Below are 21,696 nucleotides of genomic sequence, written 5' to 3'. Positions count from 1 at the left end.
GACCCCGCCTCTTCCGGGTCGCGCCTGCGCACTGACAGGGGACCGGGCCTAGTGTGTGGCGGCGGGTGAGAACCGGGAAGATCCGCCGTGAGGACAGAACAGGTGTGAGCGCAGCCAAAGCCGCCCTATCCGGGGGACACCGAGCCCCAACCCCGCCACCGATCCTTCCTACTGACCACAGTCTGTATTCCAGGTCTACGCTCACCTACACCTCACTGACCACACTCCTCACCCTCCGTGTTATGCTCACCCATGCCACCCCTCTGACCACATTCCTTATCGCAGGTCTGTGCTCATCCGATACACACACTATACACCCAACTGCTATTCTCACCCCACTCACCACATCCCTTACCCCAGATCTAGGCTCATTCCCACCCCACTGACCACACTACTCCCCCAGCTCCATACTCCCCACACTCGACCCCTCAGAGCTCTGGTCAGCACCTTTGTCTCATTCTACGCCCCTATTCCTCTACATACTGCCTGCTTCCCCACTCCTACATACACCCCTCTGCTCCCCGGTGTTGTCACAAGCCACCGCATCCCCCCCCCCCTTGGTGTTGGCGCCAGCCGACGCATCCCCCCCCCGTGTTGGCGCCAGCCGACACATCCCCCCCCCGTGTTGGCGCCAGCCAACGCATCCCCCCTGGTGTTGGCGCCAGCCGACGCATCTTCCCCCCCGTGTTGGCGCCAGCCGACGCATCCTCCCCCCTACCCCCCCTGGTGTTGGCGCCAGCCGACGCATCCTCCCCCTACGCCCCTGGTGTTGGCGCCAGCCGACGCATCCTCCCCACCCCCGGTGTTGGCGCCAGCCGACGCATCCTTCCCACCCCCGGTGTTGGCGCCAGCCGACGCATCCTCCCCACCCCCGGTGTTGGCGCCAGCCGACGCATCCTCCCCACCCCCGGTGTTTGCGGCAGGCGCCGTATCCTCCCTCCGTTGTTGGCGACGGGCACCGTAAAGTCCCCCCCCGATGTTGGCGGCAGGCGCCGTATCCCCCCTTGATGTTGGCGGCAGGCGCCGTATCCTTCCCCCCCGGTGTTGGCGCCAGGCGCCGTATCCTTCCCCCCCGGTGTTGGCGCCAGGCGCCGTATCCTTCCCCCCCGGTGTTGGCGCCAGGCGCCGTATCCTTCCCCCCCGGTGTTGGCGCCAGGCGCCGTATCCTTCCCCCCGGTGTTGGCGCCAAGCGCCGTATCCTTCCCCCCGGTGTTGAGCGCCAAGCGCTGCATCCTCACCCCGATGTTGGCTTATCCCCTTTCCTCCCCTGGTGTTGAGCGCCAAGCGCTGTATCCTCTCCCCGATGTTGGCGTATCCCCTTTCCTCCCCTGGTGTTGAGCGCCAAGCGCTGTATCCTCTCCACGATGTTGGCGTTGTATCCCCTTTCCTCCCCTGGTGTTGAGCGCCAAGCGATGTATCCTCTCCCCGATGTTGGCGTTGCATCCCCCTTTCTCCCCCAGTGTTGGCGCCAGGTGCCCTATCCCCCCCCCCAACCAGTGTTGGCACCAGGCACCCCATCCCCCCTGGTGTTGGCGCAAGGCGCTGTATGCTTCTCCCCCGGTGTTGGCGCCATGACCCATCCCCCCCACATGGTGTTGGCGCCAGGCGCCGTATGCTCCCCCCTCGAAGTTGGCGTTATGCACTGCTCTTCTCATCGCTTCTGGTTCCCCTCCTTAGTCATCGGCGGAGCCCCCTGCACAGTCCTCGGTGTGCTGTGTTGTCCTCTCACTCTTCTCTCTGCACAGCTTTCCTTCTCCCTCCAGTCATTCTGGTACCCCTCAGTCCTTCCACATTACATCTTTTCATTCCTTTTCCCGTCATTTCCTCTCCTGCCTCCCCTTTCACCCATCCCCCCGGCCCCCCACGGCTCTGGTCTTCATATGAATTTCCCATTTGTCTTTTACTTGCTGTGAATACGGCACATTCTCCCCATAACCCCCCCCCCGTTTCTCCTGTTTCCCAGATGCCATCTCTCTCCATGGTCTTTCCTCTGAACATGTCCTTTTGCCCCCAATCTGAATGTTCCCAGTACCTTGTCTCTGTCTGGCAGGTTCCCTCTGATCCCTCACTCCTGCATTACTTGTCTACCTTCCCTTTCTTGTCTTGCCCAACCTAACAGTCTTTAAAGGGTTAGTTCATCTTTACCAAAAAAATGTTAATGCAGATCAGGGGTGCCTGTAGATAAAAATAAATAAAAATTGTGTAGCTTTGACTAAGGATGAATAATATACTTGCTATAGGTGTAGGCCGTCTACATACCTCCCGGAGCCTGACTGGAATACTCCAAGGACGTTTCTAAAAAGGATGAAGCTCCGGCGTGTTTGCAGAGCCCCGCCAGTAAGCCGGCGCTGCGCTAATCACAGGCAGTGAGACATTGTCCCGATGCGCGGCTGCAGAGATCGGAAATGTCTCACTGCCTGTGCTTAGCGCAGCACAGTGCCGACTTCCTGGCTGGCTCTACGACATGCCGGAGCTCATCCTTGGTTTCTAAGTGAGTGAGGCCTCGTCATTACGCTCACCTCCACCATCACAGGGGTGAGCTCTTTTGCTGATTCGAACCTCCTCACATGCTCTTTCTCTTTCCTGATGCTGTAGCTCTGCGCTCAGTCTGAGAGGGTGGAGGTGACCCATAATGATTAGGCCTCACTTGACAACGTCCTGGGAGTATTCCAGTCAGTCTCGGAAGGTATGTAAATGGCCTACACCTATAGCAAGGGCTTTATTCAACTTTAGTCAGAGCTTTTTTTAAATATACAGTGGGGATCGAAAGTTTGGGAACCCCAGGTAAAAATTTGTGCATAACGAAGCCAAGGAAAGATGGGAAAATCTCCAAAAGGCATCAAATTACAGATTAGACATTCTTATAATATGTAAAAAAAAATAGATTTTATTTCCATCACTTACACTTTCAAAATGAAAGAAAACAAAAAAATGGCGTCTGCAAAAGTTTGGGCACCCTGCAGAATTTATAGCATGCACTGCCCCCTTTGCAAAGCTGAGATCTGCCAGTGTCATGGATTGTTCTCAATCATCGTCTGGGAAGACCAGGTGATGTCAATCTCAAAGGTTTTAAATGCCCAGACTCATCTGACCTTGCCCCAACAATCAGCACCATGGGTTCTTCTAAGCAGTTGTCTAGAAAACTGAAAATAGTTGTCGCTCACAAAGCTGGAGAAGGCTATAAGAAGATAGAAAAGCGTTTTCAGATGTCAATATCCTCTGTTCGGAATGTAATTCAGAAATGGCAGTCATCAGGAACAGTGGAAGTTAAAGCAAGATCTGGAAGACCAAGAAAAATATCAGACAGAACAGCTCGCAGGATTGTGAGAAAAGCAATTCAAAACCCACGTTTGACTGCACGATCCCTCCAGAAAGATCTGGCAGACACTGGAGTTGTGGTACACTATTCCACTATAAAGAGATACTTGTACAAATATGGTCTTCATGGAAGAGTCATCAGAATAAAAGCTCTTCTACGTCCTCACCACAAAAATCAGCGTTTGAACTTTGCAAATGAACATATAGACAAGCCTGATGCATTTTGGAAACAAGTTCTGTGGACCGATGAGGTTAAAATAGAACTTTTTGGCCGGAATGAGCAAAGGTAAGCTTGGAGAAGAAAGGGCACAGAATTTAATGAAAAGAACCTCTGTCCAACTGTTAAGCATGGGGGTGGATCAATCATGCTTTGGGGTTGTATTGCAGCCAGTGGCACAGGGAACATTTCACGAGTAGAAGGAAAAATGGATTCAATATAATTTCAGCAAATTTTGGATGGTAACTTGATGCCATCTGTGAAAAAGCTGAAGTTAAAGAGAGGATGGCTTCTACAAATGGATAATGATCCTAAACACACCTCAAAATCCACTGGGGATTACATCAAGAGGTATAAACTGAAGGTTTTGCCATGGCCTTCACAATCTCCTGACCTCAACATAATTGAAAATCTATGGATAGACCTTAAAAGAGCAGTGCGTGACAGACAGCCCAGAAATCTCAAAGAACTGGAAGACTTTTGTAAGGAAGAATGGACAAAGATACCTCAAACAAGAATTGAAAGACTCTTGGCTGGCTACAAAAAGCGTTTAAAAGCTGTGATACTTGCCAAAGGGGGCAGTACAAGATATTAACTCTGCAGGGTGCCCAAACTTTTGCAGACGCCATTTTGTTTTCTGTAATTTTGAAAGTGTAAATGATGGAAATAAAATCTAACTTTTTTGACATAAGAATGTCTAATCTGTAATTTGATGCCTTTTGGAGATTTGTCCACCTTTCCTTGGCTTCGTTATGCACATTAATACAAATTTTTACCTGGGGTGCCCAAACTTTCGATCCCCACTGTATCTACAGACACCCTTTTATCTGCGTAGGCAGTTGCTTGGTAAAGGTGAACTAACAATTTAAAGACTGTCGATTTGAAATGTCAGGTAGACCGTGCAGCAGTGAGGGATTGGAGGGAACCCGCCAGAGAGAGACAAAGTACAGCGAACATTCAGAATGGGGGCACTATACAACTTTAGTCAGAACTGCCCAATTGTTTTTTTTTTTTTTTTTTTTCTGCAGATGACCTTTAATTGCCTGGACAGCTTTTTGGTAAAGGTAAACTAACTCTAATGTTTATTGATTGACAGCCTTCAAGATGAGTAGTTCAGAAGAGGTGTCCTGGATCAGCTGGTTCTGTGGATTAAGAGGCAACGAATTCTTTTGTGAGGTGAGCAATCCTAGGTTTCTATCCAGTTAAGATGCTTAAAGTGGATTTTCAGGTCTACTGTCTCTTTATATTGTTTGGGCCAAACTGACCCAAATGGACTATTTTGTACACTAAGAAGTGTACATGCTGTATTAATGGCTTCGGGTCTGTCCTATAGCGGTTTATTGCTACAGGGCGGCACCTGTGTGCCGGATCACGTGTATATACTTGTGATCTGGAACTTCGAGGTCCGGCGCATGCACACTGCCGCCGGATCGCTTCTGCTGCCAATACACACAGCAGAAGCTAATCGTCAGGTGCACGGTACCCAATGTCTTAAGGCACCTGCCAATCATTAGGCAGAGAGCCAGAACAGTGATATGCCTACATAAACAAGTTCTGGCTCTGTCTAACAATCAGTGTGTGCCGTGTACCCACCGATCGGCTTTCCTCTGTGTGTAATTTCTGACAGGAGGGACTGGATGGAATTTGTGTCCCTATAATGCAGGGAATACATTTATTATCTCCCCCTGGTAAAAGGATCTAACACAGTAGAGTAAAACATAGGCATAGGTACATGGTTTTTCACCTTAATGCATTCTATGCATTAAGGTGAAAAAACATACGAGCATTAGCGCCCCCCCCCCCCGTTTACCTGTCCCCTTTGAAAATCCTGCGCCGTGAACGCGCTGGCTTCTCGGCTCATTCATTGGTTGATTGAAAGCAGTGCAGCCATTGGCTCGCGCTGCTGTCAATCATCCAATGACGCGGCGCGCCGGGGCCGAGTGATACAGTGAGCAGCTATTTCACGGGAGCGTGCCCGCAAGAACTTACCAAAATGGTCGCTCGCATGAAGGTGGAAAGTTCTTGCGGGGAGGAGACGAGACAGCCACTGAGGGACCCCAGAAGACCAGGTTCGGGGCTACTCTGTGCAAAACGAGCTGCACAGTGGTAAGTATAACATGTTATTTAAAAAAAATTGCTAAACCAAACAGTTTTATTTTTTGCTTTGGATGCAGTACAAAAAGTAAACCCCCTCCTCTTGTTTTTTAATGCTGTCTGTGCCTTCACTAAGCAGATTCACTCTTTTTCCTGGTAGCCATTGTTACCAAGACAGAAATTAATGGGGAAAATACAAAATGTTGAGTTCATCAGCACAGACATTCAGGATAAATTTCGCAAGAGGGACACTTGTTCTGGCGACACCTATGGAGGGGATTTCCCTCACTTTGGAAATGTTTCTTCTCACTTCTGTTTGTGTTGACAGAAAGTTAAATGAAATCTCCCCACCGAGACACAGATATCCTGACAGGGATTTTACACAAATATAAGGTGGTGTTGTGGTGTGTGTGTGTTTTTTTTTTTTTTTTTTTTTTGCTGCAAGAGTGCACAAATTTTTAGATCTGTTGCCTCCTGGGGACATGTGACATGGATATTTCATGAGTCTCATGTCACACTTGCCTTTGTGAGGAGCAAGGAATGGACAGGTCCAAAAAATAAAAACAGCATATATATATATATATATATATATATATATATATATATATATATATATATATATATATATATATATATTAGGGAGGGTTTGAATGTTTTTTTTGTTTTCTCCTTTAAATATTCCCTTCGCTATCCAAAATAGAGAGTAAAAAGGTTTTGGCTTTTGATATAGTTTAAAGAGGAATTAAACCCTGTTGGGGTTTACTTCCTATGTCTCCCTGCAAAGGTAAAGCATAATGGTCTACTATCGCATAGTAGCCCATTATGTGACACTTACCTGAAGGAGAAGCCAGCGATGTCACGTCTTCCTCCGTGGAAGTGAGCATCCATTCTTCACCCATCTTTTTCTGGGGGCCGCAAAATCCGGCTCTGTGACTAGCCGAAGTCGCATGCGTGCGGGAGCCACCTTTAACGGCATGACCCCGGCTTGAAACGGCACAGCGTGCCCTTTCAAGTCGGCGCATGTGCCGCTGAAGGTGTCACTTGGGGAAATTGCAAATATGGGATATTGCGAGCACCTACAGGTAAGCCTTAATCTAGGCTTATCTGTAGGTGTAACTTGTCCCTGAGGGTTTACAACCACTTTAAAGAGCATCTGAAGCTGAAACATTTTTTGGGGAAGATGAGAACCTCTGTCAGGGTTTTTTTTTCTTTTTGCAGCCTCCACTGTAAAGAGAGACCACCCGCTCTATTTGACCTGTTGACCATTGGCACTGGGATAGATTGAAATGGTAAATCCAAAATCTTACAGTTGTCACCGGAGCCAGAGGAAGGAGGAAATGCTTTGATGGGTACCCTGGTTTTAGTGACGGCTCTCTAAGAAGAGGGCATTTCCTCTAATGTTTGAAAGATTATCCATCACTTTGTCTTCACAACAGGAAGTGAAGGGAAATCTCTTCAGTGGGACAAAGACAGTTTTACCAATTCCTTACACTATCCAGGAATGAAAACCTGTTTTGATTTTAGATACACTTTTGTGTTTTCCAACCACTGCTTTTACATCTCAGTCCCTCTGTTCCAAGGCAAAGCCCTGTAGTCCTCTCTCTGAAGGCCAGGCTGGAAATCACTCCCTATACGATGTGAGAGGCCGTCTTCATGATGCTAGGCCCTGAGTGCAGACAAAGACAAATCTCCTGCGCTCCGGTATATTTTGAAAGGTGCTATGGGGTGGTGTAGTTCAATTAGAATATATCTTCCAGAGTCTTGCAGCCCTCCTCAGAATCGTGGGAATTCATGAAACTAAGAAAAGAGAAAAGAACGGAGGGCGCACCGACCTAGTGTGATGTCGCTAAATGAATTTTATTAAAATGTTAAAATCAATCATTATACTCACAAAGTAGAGTTAAAATCTGTCTTTAAAAGACAGTACAGCAGAAATCCAGCAACCTCAGCAGAACACGATAATCGCTTGAATCTATAATCGATGTTAGGGCTGACGCGTTTCAGGGGCGTACCCCTTTCCTCAGAGCTTGGTGGTCTGCAGTGCTCCTGAGTGCAGTCCAGGCTTTGTAGACTGAGCAGATAGCCCATGATTAGTATTTTCCACTTGTAGTTCTGCACATGATTTAAGCTGCCATAGAACACATGTGAACTCTACTTGTATACCTTTTTGTCTTTGCTCTTATAGGTAGATGAAGATTACATTCAAGATAAATTCAACTTGACTGGACTGAATGAACAGGTTCCACATTATAGACAGGCACTAGATATGATTTTGGATCTGGAGCCAGGTCAGTGTGCATGTTATATACAAGAACTTGGATATACAAACTGTTGTGTTTGTGACTTTGCAATGTGTTATTTATGCAGAAGCAGATGTTATGAAAAAAACAATAAAAAAGAGGTACAAATATTCTATTGTGCTAGGAGGGGAAAAACGTCTGTCTACCAAAAGCTTCAGGTCTCTTATGATTTGCTATGTAATAGTGTCGGTGCTTCCCTCCACACAAGAATTCAAAAGCAAGGAGTCTTGCTTTTTATACTTATTATCACCCGTGATACACACATTTTTTACATTTGGAAAAATATGGAAATCTTGGCGGTGTATGTATAAATGTTTCATACAGGTGTCACACTGTCACTGCCTCATTTATATTTCCATGCAGGCTCCTGAATCCCAGATCTCACATGCAACGATGACCTATCAATCGATAAATTTTGGCAGCTTTCCACATTCCTATATCGCCCAGAATAAAATCCACAGTCCTCTTTAATCCATTGTCTTCTCTGTTACTGTTGCTGATTAATCAAAAATCAACACAGTACCTTTGTGCAGCCATTCCTATCCTCACATCTTACCAGTGCAGAAAATATGTCCTCACTGCTCTACAGTGCTGTGGAGTCGGAGGAAATTTTGGGTACCTGGAGTCGGCAAACAATGCTCCGACTCCTACTAAATTTAGATTGGAATTAAAAAAAATACGAAAAACAAGCAAGTTTAAATGTCCCAATTCACAAAAAGTTATAATTGACTTCTCTACTGTAAGAATAAAGACCAATGCATGCAGTGCCTCACGTAACCGCAAAACGAACAGGTTAAGTGACCACGAAGAAGCATGCTTTTCATGTGCTTCACTATATGGCACGCAACGCACAATACTTATACTTTCCATAGTGTTGTGTTCTGCTGTTACAGGGAACGCAGCGCCCATGGGTAACCTAGCCTCTCACTGATAAGGGATTAAGTAAATGTTTTTTGCAGGACTAGAGACACTTGTATAAGTGAAGGGAATGGAGGGTCAATAGCTGTAAACCATTGGAAAAACTGCTGTCATTCAGCTAAGGCTATAATAACTTGTAAACTCAGATTGTTAGCTTAAACTTTAAACATGACTATAGGATTCTACTAGGAAAATCATGTTTTATAATAAATGCATATTAATACAGGGGAGTCGGAAGTACAAAAAACTGGAGGAGTCGGAACAATTATCTACCGACTCCACAGCCCTGCTGCTCTGGTTGGTTTGTACGGCAAAGTGACTGTGTCTTTGCTAAGGGAATCCCCCGACCCCCATATACTCTCCTTGTGTATATATCTCCTTGCAGCTCCTTGCTACTTTGCACTAAGGTCTGAGATCGGCTGTGTTCATGGCTTGGGAGTTCTGAAACCACTCCCCTGGTCATGTGAAAATACTTGGTCACAGCGATTGTCTGTTAGGCCCGAGCAGTGTTGCAGGAACAGGTCACATGCTCTCCCCAGGTAAGTTCCAGGTACCCTCACTAAGCTGCGGAGGAAAAAGGGAGCTGTGCAGGTGAGTACTGCTAAGGGTAGTTTGTGGGAGAGGGGTCTTTTCTAGAGACTTTGTGTACCTCTCCTTACATGCAGGTTGACAGTCTAAATGGGCTTTTTTGTAGCTTGTTTAATACCAATACTATTGTGTAAAATCTTTTGGGTTATTTACTGAATCTGTTACAATTACGCTTCCTTTTGTAGACTTTTCAGGCCTGTAGTAAAGCTGTTGGTGCCCCAGTCCAGTCATTGGTTGTATCTGCTATGACATACCTGAACTTGTAATTTGCTGAACCTCAGGCTGCATTTATAGTGCTTGTTTTATATACCAAAGTCTGCCCAGCCAATGTGTGTGTGTGTGTGTGTGTGTGTTTTTTAAAGTAAGGTTGAAAAAAAGACGTCCTATGAACCAAAAAAACAAGATAATACAGCGCTATTAACTTGACCTGTGAAACAAATGGCCAATAATAATTTGAGTGAACATAATAAGTGAATTGAAAAAATTGATTGCAAAATTCAAAGTATCAGACCCATCCAAATGAATGAATGAGTATAAAAGAAAAAATAGTCCATAGAAAATCAGTGAGTTGAGTCCATCTAAATAACCACCAGTATCTGCATGTAAAAAGATCCTCCACCGAAGATGAAGAGAAAAGACACCCAATACGTGGGAAATGAAATCTCCTTACCAGAGAAAAAGACCGGGCTTTCAACGGTCTTATAAGATATGAGGATGTTTAAAGTCTTCCCTGAAAAGACTACTCCAGATACGGCTACTAACACCAGCACAAGAACTCCAAGGGACAAGATCCTAATCAAATCCACTCCAGTGAGCAATTGGCGTTTGAATTCATAAAATAGAGAATGATGGGAAACCACATAGTGCGTTACTGTGTAAAAAGTTGATTTAATAAAATCAGGTGTACACTTACAATAATGACTTGGTATAATCGCATGTGGGATATGGCGTGGAGAGGATGGCGTTTCCTCAAATCCTCTGTCTGCTTCGTGTCTCCGTTCGTCACGTGTCTCTCCGGCAGCCTATCCCCGTAGACGTCCGTATTGCGACGAAACGCGTAGGAGGAGCTTAGCCGTAGTGACGTCATCACGCTAGACGGAGAGACACGTGACGAACGGAGACACGAAGCAGACAGAGGATTCGAGGAAACGCCATCCTCTCCACGCCATATCCCACATGCGATTATACCAAGTCATTATTGTAAGTGTACACCTGTTTTTATTAAATCAACTTTTTACACAGTAACGCACTATGTGGTTTCCCATCATTCTCTATTTTATGAATTCATCAAACGCCAATTGCTCACTGGAGTGGATTTGATTAGGATCTTGTCCCTTGGAGTTCTTGTGCTGGTGTTAGTAGCCGTATCTGGAGTAGTCTTTTCAGGGAAGACTTTAAACATCCTCATATCTTATAAGACCGTTGAAAGCCCGGTCTTTTTCTTTGGTAAGGAGATTTCATTTCCCACGTATTGGGTGTCTTTTCTCTTCATCTTCGGTGGAGGATCTTTTTACATGCAGATACTGGTGGTTATTTAGATGGACTCAACTCACTGATTTTCTATGGACTATTTTTTCTTTTATACTCATTCATTCATTTGGATGGGTCTGATACTTTGAATTTTGCAATCAATTTTTCAATTCACTTATTATGTTCACTCAAATTATTATTGGCCATTTGTTTCACATACATATTTTTCACAGGTCAAGTTAATAGCGCTGTATTATCTTGTTTTTTTGCTTTTTTGTTTACTATGGTATTTAGTAATTAATACTGGCAGCTTTTTATTTCATTTCACATGGTTTGATATTTAATTGATTTCACACGTTAGCGCAGTGTTTTTTCTGTTTACACAGAGAAATCCCTTTCCATACTATGAACCAAAAATGTATTTATTTTTTTTGTATTGTCCTTTTTAGATGAGGAACTAGAGGATAATCCCAATCAGAGTGATCTCATCGAACAAGCTGCAGAGATGCTTTATGGGCTGATCCATGCTCGCTATATACTGACTAACCGTGGCATTGCCCAAATGGTAAGAAATTTGTACACGTGGAAATATATTTATTTTTGTTAGGTAGAAAGTTTAACACCAAAATGAATCAGTGCGGACCTCCACTACCTCTATCCGCGGACCTCCACCACCACTCTATTCAGCTGTTGAGAGTGAAAGGAAAGTCTTGCGTGAGCTATACTTTGAAGTAGATTACACAGTGCTATAGACTTTCCTTGTGACAGTGCTACCGTGTTTCATCGAAAATAAGACCGAGTCTTATATTAATTTTGGCTATGAAAAACTCACTAGGGCTTATTTTCAGGGGATGTCTTATTTATTAATGGTATGTACAATAATCTACATTTATTCAAATACAGTCATGTCATCTTCAAAATATATCCTGATCCCTTAAAGCAGGGGTGTCAAACTGGCGGCCCTCCAGCTGTTGCAAAACTACAAGTCCCATGAGGCATTGCAAGGCTAACAGTTACAAGCATGACTCTCACAGGCAGAGGTATGATGGGACTTGTAGTTTCGGAACAGCTGGAGGGCCGCCAGTTTGACACCCCTGCCTTAAAGCATGATAGACAGCACAGTGCATGTGACCTGCCGAAGCTCTTCTTTCCCGCTCTGAATATTGCTGAGGGAGGGACCGTGATCCCCGCTGACGGCAGCCCCCTCTCTGAGCACTGCAGAGGTAGGGGCCGCTGATGTCAGCCGGGAGGAGAGGAGAAGATCTCTGGCTGGTCATGTGAGCATCCAGCAGTGATGTAAAAATTGTATTTTCCACAATAAATTTACAAAAGGAGACACTGCCCATTATATAATCTTTTTATAAAACGGATTACATGTTTTTAATAGGACTTTGACTAGGGCTTATTTTTGGGGTAGGGCTTATATTGCAGCCATCCCAGAGTATAAATCTAGGTCTTATTTTTGGTGTAGGGCTTATTTTCAGGGAAACAGGGTAATTGCCACAGTACTGTCACATGAGACTTGGACTCTACTAATCACAAGAGCTGGTCAAAATATACGTAATGGAAGACCCTGTTTTTTTTTTTTTTTTTTTTACATTCTCCAAAGTCTGTAACTGTTAATGTAAACACCTGTACATGCCTGGCTGCCATAGTATAACTTGGTAACCATGAACACATGTAGATAAGGGCTTTCCTGATGAAAAGCTAGTGCATTAGAATAACATATTTGGGTACCTTAGCTGCTAGGGGGCTGCTGTATAGGCTTACTAGAATCGGATGTTAAAACAATCTGTTGCTGCTCTACAAATTCTTCTGACTGGGAAGCGGCTGCAGACCGCTGTGCTGTGAGCAAGTCTTGCTACAGTGGTCCAACACACGCCACATTGTCAGAATTGGAGTTCTAGTCACACGGAGCATGAGCTTTGCTGATTAGTCTGTTTACTTTCAGAACCCTCGAGGACTATTAAAAGTTAAATAGCAGGACTATTCTTAGATAATATAAAAGATCCTTTCTTACCCAACAACAAATTATTTAGCTCTTTTCGTACAATTCCTCTTCTGTAATTTTTCCATTGAATCGGCGTGCAGTCATGCTGTGCCACCCTGATGACTTTTTTTTACATAACTGGTGGCTGAGATCCTTGCTATTCCCCTGGCCATCGGTCTTGTAACTTCCCCTTGTGTTACAGCAAATAGCATGTCATCACACTGCTATTTGATGGAGTTGGTGGGACCCCCTGGTATTGGACTCCTGATCTGACTCCCATTGTGCTTTTTGAGGGACAGGCCAGGAGACTTCTAGCCTGTCCCACGCATCACAACCTCACATTTTAATCTAACCTATTCACTGATAATCTCATGGAATCATGGGAACTGTAGTTTGCTATTGCAGGGCTGTTCAGAAAGTGAATGTGATATACCTGCCTCTCTGATTCCACCTCTGGGTCCTGGCCAATGCTTTAAATAAAAAAAATGCAGGTGCAATATCATATGTTTCTACTTGAATCAGAGCTCCACCCAAAAGGGAAAGCTCCCCTTATCTGTACACCCCCCCCCTTCCAGTTCCACATTTTGGCACCTTTCAGGAGGAGCGGGTACCTGGTCCACCTAATACCCCCCAGGCCATTGAGAAACCGCATCACAAATGCGTAGTAGGGAACTGGCTGTGATGAAGCCGCAAGGCTTCCATGCCGGTTTCATTTAGAAGCAATGGCGGCGGCAGGACCCGAATGTTGATGGAAAAATCAACTGTGATGCTGACATTGCTAGATTCCTGGACAGGTAAGTGTCCTAATAAAAGTCAGTAGCTACATTATTTGTAGCTTCTGACCTTTTTTTTTTTTTTTTGAAGGAGCCTGGAGCTCCTCTTTAACTGGGCTCTTTTTTTTTTCTTTTAACAATAACAAACTTTCTCTTATGCACCCTGAACAGCTCCAGAGGTGAAATTTTTATGGGAATTTCAGAGTTCAGTTTTAACATGGTTATTCATAGTTTTTCTAGAGGGTACAAGTGTATGTCTAGGCAAAAACAAATATTCTGTACAATACATTAACTTTTTCTCTGTCTCAGTGCGACACCTAAGGGTGTTTTCAGCCCTACTGGACTACAGAACACCTTTCCTTATGTCATTGAAATGGCAAGGGAGGCTTATAATAGTCCAGTAGTGGTGAACTGGCTGGGGCTGACAACACTGCTTGAGAATATAGTGCAGCAGAGGCAGCGCTGTCAGGTCACTACAAGAAGATAGGAGCTTGTTCGATTTCTGAAAGGATCAGCAAGTCATTTTCTGTACCTGCTTACTGGTTTCTGTTGTTAAATCAGTGGAAGATCACTTCTGATCATGTTCATTCACCTCTACCTTGTTGGGTAAGACTGGGTAACTGTCAGGAGTTGCTCTGGCCCACTGTTTAACTTGCCTGCGTATGTGTTTCCTCATACCGCACAGCCAGAACACCCGCTGTCTGGGTTTGCTGTGCCGTGGGATACCTTTATTTTCTTGTCAATACTGTATGTAAGAAAAACTCCATTGTATGATTTTTCCATAATGCAGATACCAGGGTCCAAAAAAATTATGTAGTGTTTTTTTTTTTCTTCTTTAATAGCACAACAGTTTTTGTTGTAAAAATGTTAACCTTCTTTGGAAAGGTTGCTAATATTTAGACTGATTATCCCAACTAGGGATGAGCTCTGGCGTGTTTGCACAGTCCACGTGCAGAGCCCGCCAGGAAGTCTGCACGGCGCTGCGCTAACCACAGGCAGGGACACGTTTCCCGATCTCTGCAGCCGAGCATCGGAACAATGTCTCCCTGCCTGTGGTTAGCGCAGCACCGTGCAGACTTCATGGCGGGCTCTGCACGTGGACTGTGCAAACACACCGGAGCTCATCCCTAATCCTAACCAGCAACTTGGATGATTTGTTGTCTAAGCCAGTCCTGCTTTAAAGTGATACTAAACGCACACGGTTTAATTTACATTGTCGTTTCTATTTCTGTATGTGAATAATGACACCGTAATTATTTTATTAAAAACAAAAAACAAAGTACCTTTTTCCTAATCAATATACAGCTGTCACACGACCCAGCTCTTGCCCAGCCTGTCTGCAGGGAACCAGTGGCAGGAGGATCTTCTGGTCCTTTGCTTCTGGTCACATGTTAAAGAAAAAAAAAAAAAACAGCCTTTGGAGCGGGTAAAAATAAATAATTATCAATAAACTGTTTTAAATTGTCCATACAAATATATAATTGAAATCAAATCTTTATTTTTTGGCAATAACATGGTGTGGGCAAGTTTCTGACAGTCAGTCTGTCGCGCCCTTCCAGCCTGTGTTTTAGAATACGAGGGAGGTGAAGCATCCATTATTCTACATGTAATATCCTGCCTTTGTTGTTTTTAGCTGGTTAGTGGGCATGGAGGAAGGAGGGAGTAGGCTTTCATTTACCACTGTGTATATGCCCACATGTGTGGCTCTATAGTTACATGGGCCACTCGGATTTGATGGGTAGGATATGGTTGGGGTAGAAATACACTGAAAAGGAAGTATGTGCTCTAGCTGCTCTAAAAAATACCCAACTGCAGTGGGCTCATTGACAGGAGGGGTAGACAGATAACAGCAGGTAGACAGATAACAGCAGGATCAACCAGGTTTTTGGCAGAATACAGAAAATGAATCTCATAGTGACGGAGTATGAACAGCATAGAATACACAATTTTCTGATGGTTTTTAATTTTAGTTTAATGACACTTTAGTCTCGGTTCACATATATGAGATTCAGAAACCAGCACCTGTGTGGGTTCCCGCATTGCATATGATTCACAGACAGTTCACACCATCCTCTGAGAACCAATGCGGGTGTCAATAGAGGACACCCCCAGATTGGATCGCAGTGTGAACTGTGAAATGGTGCAGGATCCAGATCGTATAGGTGTGACCACCCATACGATCCGATTCCAGTGTGGACTAAAAATGGGGCCCTGCACCATTTTGGTGCGAATGAGATTTCAGTCAGTTTGTACAGTTGAATTCGTATTGCCCAGATATCGCATGTGATCCGGTGCACAATGCGGTGCAAATCGCATGCAGTGTCGTGCATCGCACAAGTGTGAACCCAGCCTGATGGTCAGAACAAAGAATGGCGTGTCGGAGTCCACCACCAACCATCGTTTACATCTGTGACAAGCTCAGGAAAAGGAATAGCCTATAAAACCCTCTTCATGTTTTTTTCTTCTATTTGTGTGGCTATTGAAGCCCTGGGTCTCATGAATGAAATTACAACAGGGTTGTGCTGCCTGTTGTCGGAGAACCTCTTCTTATCCACATCAGTGCTAGCCTGTAATTACTGTTCAAACCCTGTTTGACAATTACTTGTTCAAGCAACACTTTTCCCAAATACATTTTATTTCATCATTGCTTGAGACAGAGCTTTCTTTTGGTGGAATCTAAAGAGGAAGTAAAGCCTTTTTTTTTTTTTTTTTTATTGTACCTACAGGTAAAAATGTTTATAAATGGCCAGAGGTTGGAATTCCACGTTAAGAGTTGTTATGTCTTACATGTTTTGTATTCTGTTCCTGCAGTTGGAGAAGTATCAGCAGGGAGACTTTGGCTATTGTCCCCGTGTTTACTGTGAGAACCAGCCCATGCTGCCAATCGGTGAGTTCCCTTCCTCTCCAATTCTCCTCCCTGTCCTTTCTGTTCTCAAATGTTCACCTCTTTGCTGCACAGGTTGTATATAAAAAAGAATCTCTCCCCTCAATGTTATCCCTTACATGTCAATAGTAAATCAATATTTAATAACCATGAAGCAAGTGCTCCTTCATAAAAAAAAATAATAATTTTGCATATACACAACAATGCTCATAAATTATGCAATCATATATCATGTGCAGTAATAAATAAAAAAATAAAAAACTTGAAAACTGTTCCATATATTAAGACTATTATGATGATTGCACTGTGGTGTGATTGCTGTTCTTTTCATTTATATTTTTTATGGGAGTCTTATAGCACAGTTCTTTTTTTTTTTTTTTTTTTTTTGCACTAAAAAGTATATCAATATTTCTGATCTGAGTGGCTTTTCTAATTTTAGAGCATTTTATGCTGATATAGGTGTATTCTCTAAAAGCTCTTGATAACAACAAATGTTTGAAATTCATGTAATATCTATTTAGAGCCGGTTCACACTGGGGCGGCACGACTTCGGGGGCGACTGGCCAGGCGACCTGAAGACGACTTCTAAGGCGACTTGCAAAATGACTTCTGTATAGAAGTCAATGCAAGTCGTACAAGAACCTTTTTCTAAGTCGAAGCGACTTGCGCCGCTCCTATTAGAATGGTTCTATTGACTACAATGGGACGGGACTTGTCAGGCGGCTGTGTCGCCTGACGAGTCGCCCCAGTGTGAACCGGGTCTTAGTTTTGTTTGGGTAATTTATACGTTACGTAGTGGTAGTGTTTGGTGCTTTTTCCATTGTTTGAAAACATGATTGTAGATAAACTCCCAATAAACACCCTCTGCTGACTTCTTGTACTTCAGGTCTTTCCGACATTCCCGGTGAAGCTATGGTAAAGCTGTATTGCCCCAAATGTATGGACGTTTACACCCCAAAGTCCTCCCGCCATCATCACACAGATGGAGCATATTTTGGCACTGGATTCCCTCATATGCTGTTTATGGTTCACCCAGAGTATCGACCCAAGAGACCTGCCAATCAGTTTGTTCCTAGGTAAGTTGATGATTGCCATGAGAAGTGTGAGGAATGTGCTAGATCTTGTGTGACTGTGGGCAAGATCTGTAAAGAAGATGAAAATGATCTACAAAATTCAAATGAAACTTCCCTGTGTCGATTGTATTAGTGAAACTGCAAAGATGCATACAGTATGGCTGGTCATCACTCTAGAATTAAATGACTGGTTTATAAATGGAGAGCTACAAGACTTTTAGACTTGCTGTTCTTAAACGCTCATGTATTATTAACTGCAAAGTAATAACTCGCTGTAATTTCCTGAGTAGAGCTTAGTGCAGTATGTGCAAGGACGTTTCAGGCTGACATAGACAAAAGCTTCCCTTTTGTGACATTCTGAACCTGTATGCTCGGTAAAACAAGGCATACATTTGGGCAGCATTGGAAAAATTTTGCATTTGTACATTTCATGCTTTGGTAAAGTGACCATCGCTTCCCAAAGAAAAGCCAAAAAGTAACACTGCTATAGAAGACCATGAATACGTGACTCTCTGGTGGGCGGCGAGTCTGAAGTTTGCTGCACCCCAGGAACCTCAGCACTTGGAAGGGGATGCTGGTATTCAACATTCCCAGGAGTTGAACGCTGAAGCATTTGTATTTGGTCTTCTGTTGCAAGGGCGATTCTTTTAGAATATAATTTTTTTTCTTAAACGGTGAAATCAAAAGTCGCTTTAAATTTTATTTTTATACTTGAATGAGGCATTTGTTTGACAGTATGGGTATGACTTTTCAATTCTGTGAGATGTTGGCACGCAGGCACGGGCAGCTCGGCACTACATCGTTACTGGGTAGACTGTAGACCATGCTAGAGGCCGCTTTGCGGTCAGAGGAGGCAAGTAGGGACTTGTAGGGGGGATAACTCGGCTTAGTGTATTTAGTGGTCTAGGAAGGGGGACAGAGTTTTTTTTTTTTTTTTTTTTAATGCATGATGTACTTCTTTAAGTACTCCCTTAAGAATCATGTTTTATGGGTCCAATTTTTCATTGCAATCCCATACATTCTGATGGGGCGGCAGTGATAATCGGGGCACTGATGGGAAGGCAGCACTGATTATCTGGGCACTGATGGGGCAGAACTGATCACCAGTGCCCTAATTATCTGTGTAAGCAATGTACTGACAGGCTTGCCGGTTAACGGCTCTCCTTTCCTCCCACATACATAGCGTGGGAGGAAAGGACTGTCAAATCTGTTTACATGTGATCAGCTATAATTTGACACAGCTGATCACATGGTAAGGGGCCGCTGTGATTGTTCCTTTTACCCTGATCTGTGATCAGTTGTGTCCCAAGGACACGGCAGTCACAGAGTGTGCCGATACGTGTCGCAGGAGTTAAATTAATCTTGGGTACAGTGTTGGATGACACAGTAAAGTCAGTCAAGCCATCACGGCTCTGAAAAATGGCCTGGAAAGGAAGGGGGTGTGACATGCTGATATTGAGGTGTTTTCATCAATGCTGTTACATTGAAATATTGGCGGTGGTGGGGTTTGCAACACCCAAGAATGGTGTAAAATCTAAAGTGAATGATTGTAGTCGCTTTTATAAAGGCTTTTCTGTTTGTATAACTTGTGGTGTTTTTTTGTTGTTTTTGTTTTATGCCTTATTTTAGGTTATATGGCTTCAAAATCCACCCTATGGCATACCAGCTTCAGCTTCAGGCAGCCAGTAACTTCAAAAGTCCTGTGAAGACCATGCGTTGAGACCCACTTTAATAATACGGTTTCAAGATGAGGCCTGGTGTGACCCCCTAAGCCTCATCGTAGTGCACCAGTCAAGGAGCTACGTCTTTTTCAGTGTATGGTTTGCCACCCCTGTTTTGATTTTAGTCCTGTTAAAAGTGTTCATATTACCCAAAGATGTGGGGGAATAAAGTTCTATAGGATGGACCTTTTGTTGTCTTTGTGTGTCAGATGGATGATACATGCTGATGTCACAATAGACTGACTTTTTCAGCAAGTTACAAAAAAAAAAAAAAAACACAGCTTTGCCTGCTCTCTGCTGAACTACATCGGCTCACCCGACTACGACCAGGGATTGCTTTTGCTAAGTATATGAAGAATGCGGTACATTCCAAAAGCACTGTTCTAGAAGTATTGGATTACTGATGGGGAGGGTGATCTCTATTAAAAGTTGACGTCCACCAAAACTTAAATTTCATTTTTTGCACGAGCATTGGTGTGTTGAATTGCACGCTAGCATCTCATTCCTTGCAGAGACCCCAGCTTAAAGATCCTTCTACCAAATATCAGTGCTAAAAAAACAAATGCTATCACAATGCCAACCTAAATGAGACTGTCATCCTCTCCTAATCATTTTTCATTATTTCAGAATAAACTTGGTACAAGGAAGTCTGGATGTAAGTGGCTGACACCCTTATTATGCATTTGTGGAAGGTAGTTTCTGTCCGCATATCTCAAAGGTATAAGTATCCGTTGGGTTACTCAACTCGTCACTACCTATCCAAACTTGATTGTTTTTTTTTTTTTTTGGTGCAGTGGGCCCTTAAAGTGACCCTGTCACTAACTAAATACATGCTCTAGAGCAGCCCTCAAAATTTACACTCGCTTGCTCGCATTTTGCGAGTAAATTTTGAGGGCTGGCGAGTGTGGGCTGCCTGGGAGCAGGGGGGCGAGCAAGGAGAGGAGAGTCGCCGCCGCCTGGTTGTTCAAAGTGCTGGGAACATTACAGCTTTCAATTTAATAGCTGTGTTCCCCGCTGCGAGCATCCTATACAGCCCCTCCCCCTTGTCCAGGCACTTTGATACACAGATCACCCATCCCAGGATTGGACGGGTGATCTGTCTATCAAAGTTTCCCGGACAAGGGGGAGGGGCTGTATATAACGCTTGCGGCGGGGAACACAGCTATTGAATTAAAAGCTGTTCCCCGTGCTTTGAACAACCAGGCGGCGGCTGGTTATAAAACCTATCCATTGAAGAAAGTTTTTTTTTTTTTTTTTTTTTTTTTTTTTATCGGTTTAGGCCAATATGTATTCTGCTACACATTTTTGTTTAAAATTCCAATAAGCGTATATTGATTGCGCAAAAGTTATAGCGTCTACAAACTATGGGATATTTTAATTTTTTTTTACTAGTAATGGTGGTGATCAGCGGATTTTCTTTTTAGCGGGACTGCGACATTACAGCGGATAAATCTAATTTTCAAAATTGCAAAGAATGGGCAAAAATAGCTCTGGTCTTGTCATAGATTCTCTGTTGGAATTAGATCTGGACTTTGGGCCATTCTAATGGATGAATATTCTTTGATCTAATCCAGGGTTCTCCAAACTGCTGCCCGAGGGCCGGATATGGCCCTTTGATAGCCTTTTTCCGGCCCTTGGGGCATTATTGCTCCCAATGACACCAGCAATGGGGCTCTATTTCTTCCACTAATAGCAATGATGGAGCACTATTCCTCCTACTGCCCACCAACACTAGGGCTATGTTTATTCTCACTGATGCTCGGCCCTGGGGCATTTTCTACCCCAACAGGTCAGAATCCGGCCCCCAGAAGTCTCAAAGACAGTAAACTGGCACTTTGCTCAAAGTATGGAGATCCCTGATCTAATCCATCCCATTGTAGCTCTGGCTGTCTCAGGTCTTTTGCAGACTTTTTTTTTTTTTTCTAAAGCCTCGTACACACGATCGGATTTACATCGGACAATTCCGTGGCCGTGAACGTGTTCTGCATACAGACGGCAGAACTTTTCCAGCCAACATACGCAAAACTATGTGGATTTTCAGCTCTTTACCGCCACCCTTTGGGCAACTTCTGCTAATGTTGTGCTAATGTTAGCATTGGTTCAGAGCATGTGTGTTTTGTACCTTTTGGATTTTAGTCTAATGCAGTGGTCGTCAACCCCCGGTCCGCGGCCCACTACCGGGCCGCAGCCCTTCTGCAGCCGGGCCACGGGTGCGAGCAGGTGGCATGACACTTTTCTTACTCCTGCCGTCGTTCTGTAATCCTCACACAGCCGACAGCAGGAGGCGGAACAATTCTGGGTGGAGGGTGGAGCTGCCCGAGATTATCAAACAGGCGATTGGCTGCTAGGA

General features: G+C 44.2%; 1 protein-coding gene across 3 annotated transcripts; it reads left to right on the top strand.

Annotated features, from left to right (window-relative positions):
* The first annotated feature begins 3 nt into the window (after nt 1-3).
* Nucleotides 4-19,532, top strand: CSNK2B (casein kinase 2 beta). 3 transcript variants are annotated; one of them, XM_040323519.1, is made up of 7 exons: nt 4-102; nt 4,632-4,711; nt 7,815-7,917; nt 11,355-11,470; nt 16,480-16,555; nt 17,439-17,628; nt 19,255-19,532. In XM_040323519.1, the coding sequence occupies exons 2-7, from the start codon at nt 4,640-4,642 to the stop codon at nt 19,343-19,345; spliced, it is 648 nt and encodes a 215-aa protein (XP_040179453.1). In that variant the 5' UTR covers nt 4-102; nt 4,632-4,639; the 3' UTR covers nt 19,346-19,532. The 3 variants fall into 3 exon arrangements, with proteins under 3 accessions (XP_040179453.1, XP_040179455.1, XP_040179452.1); XM_040323521.1 differs by lacking the exon at nt 4-102 and adding an exon at nt 111-180; XM_040323518.1 differs by lacking the exon at nt 4-102 and adding an exon at nt 206-285.
* Nucleotides 19,533-21,696: the final 2,164 nt, after the last annotated feature.

This window comes from Rana temporaria, chromosome 9, assembly GCF_905171775.1.
Source record: "Rana temporaria chromosome 9, aRanTem1.1, whole genome shotgun sequence".
NCBI lineage: Eukaryota > Metazoa > Chordata > Amphibia > Anura > Ranidae > Rana > Rana temporaria.
This window is presented reverse-complemented; position numbering and strand designations above follow the sequence as displayed.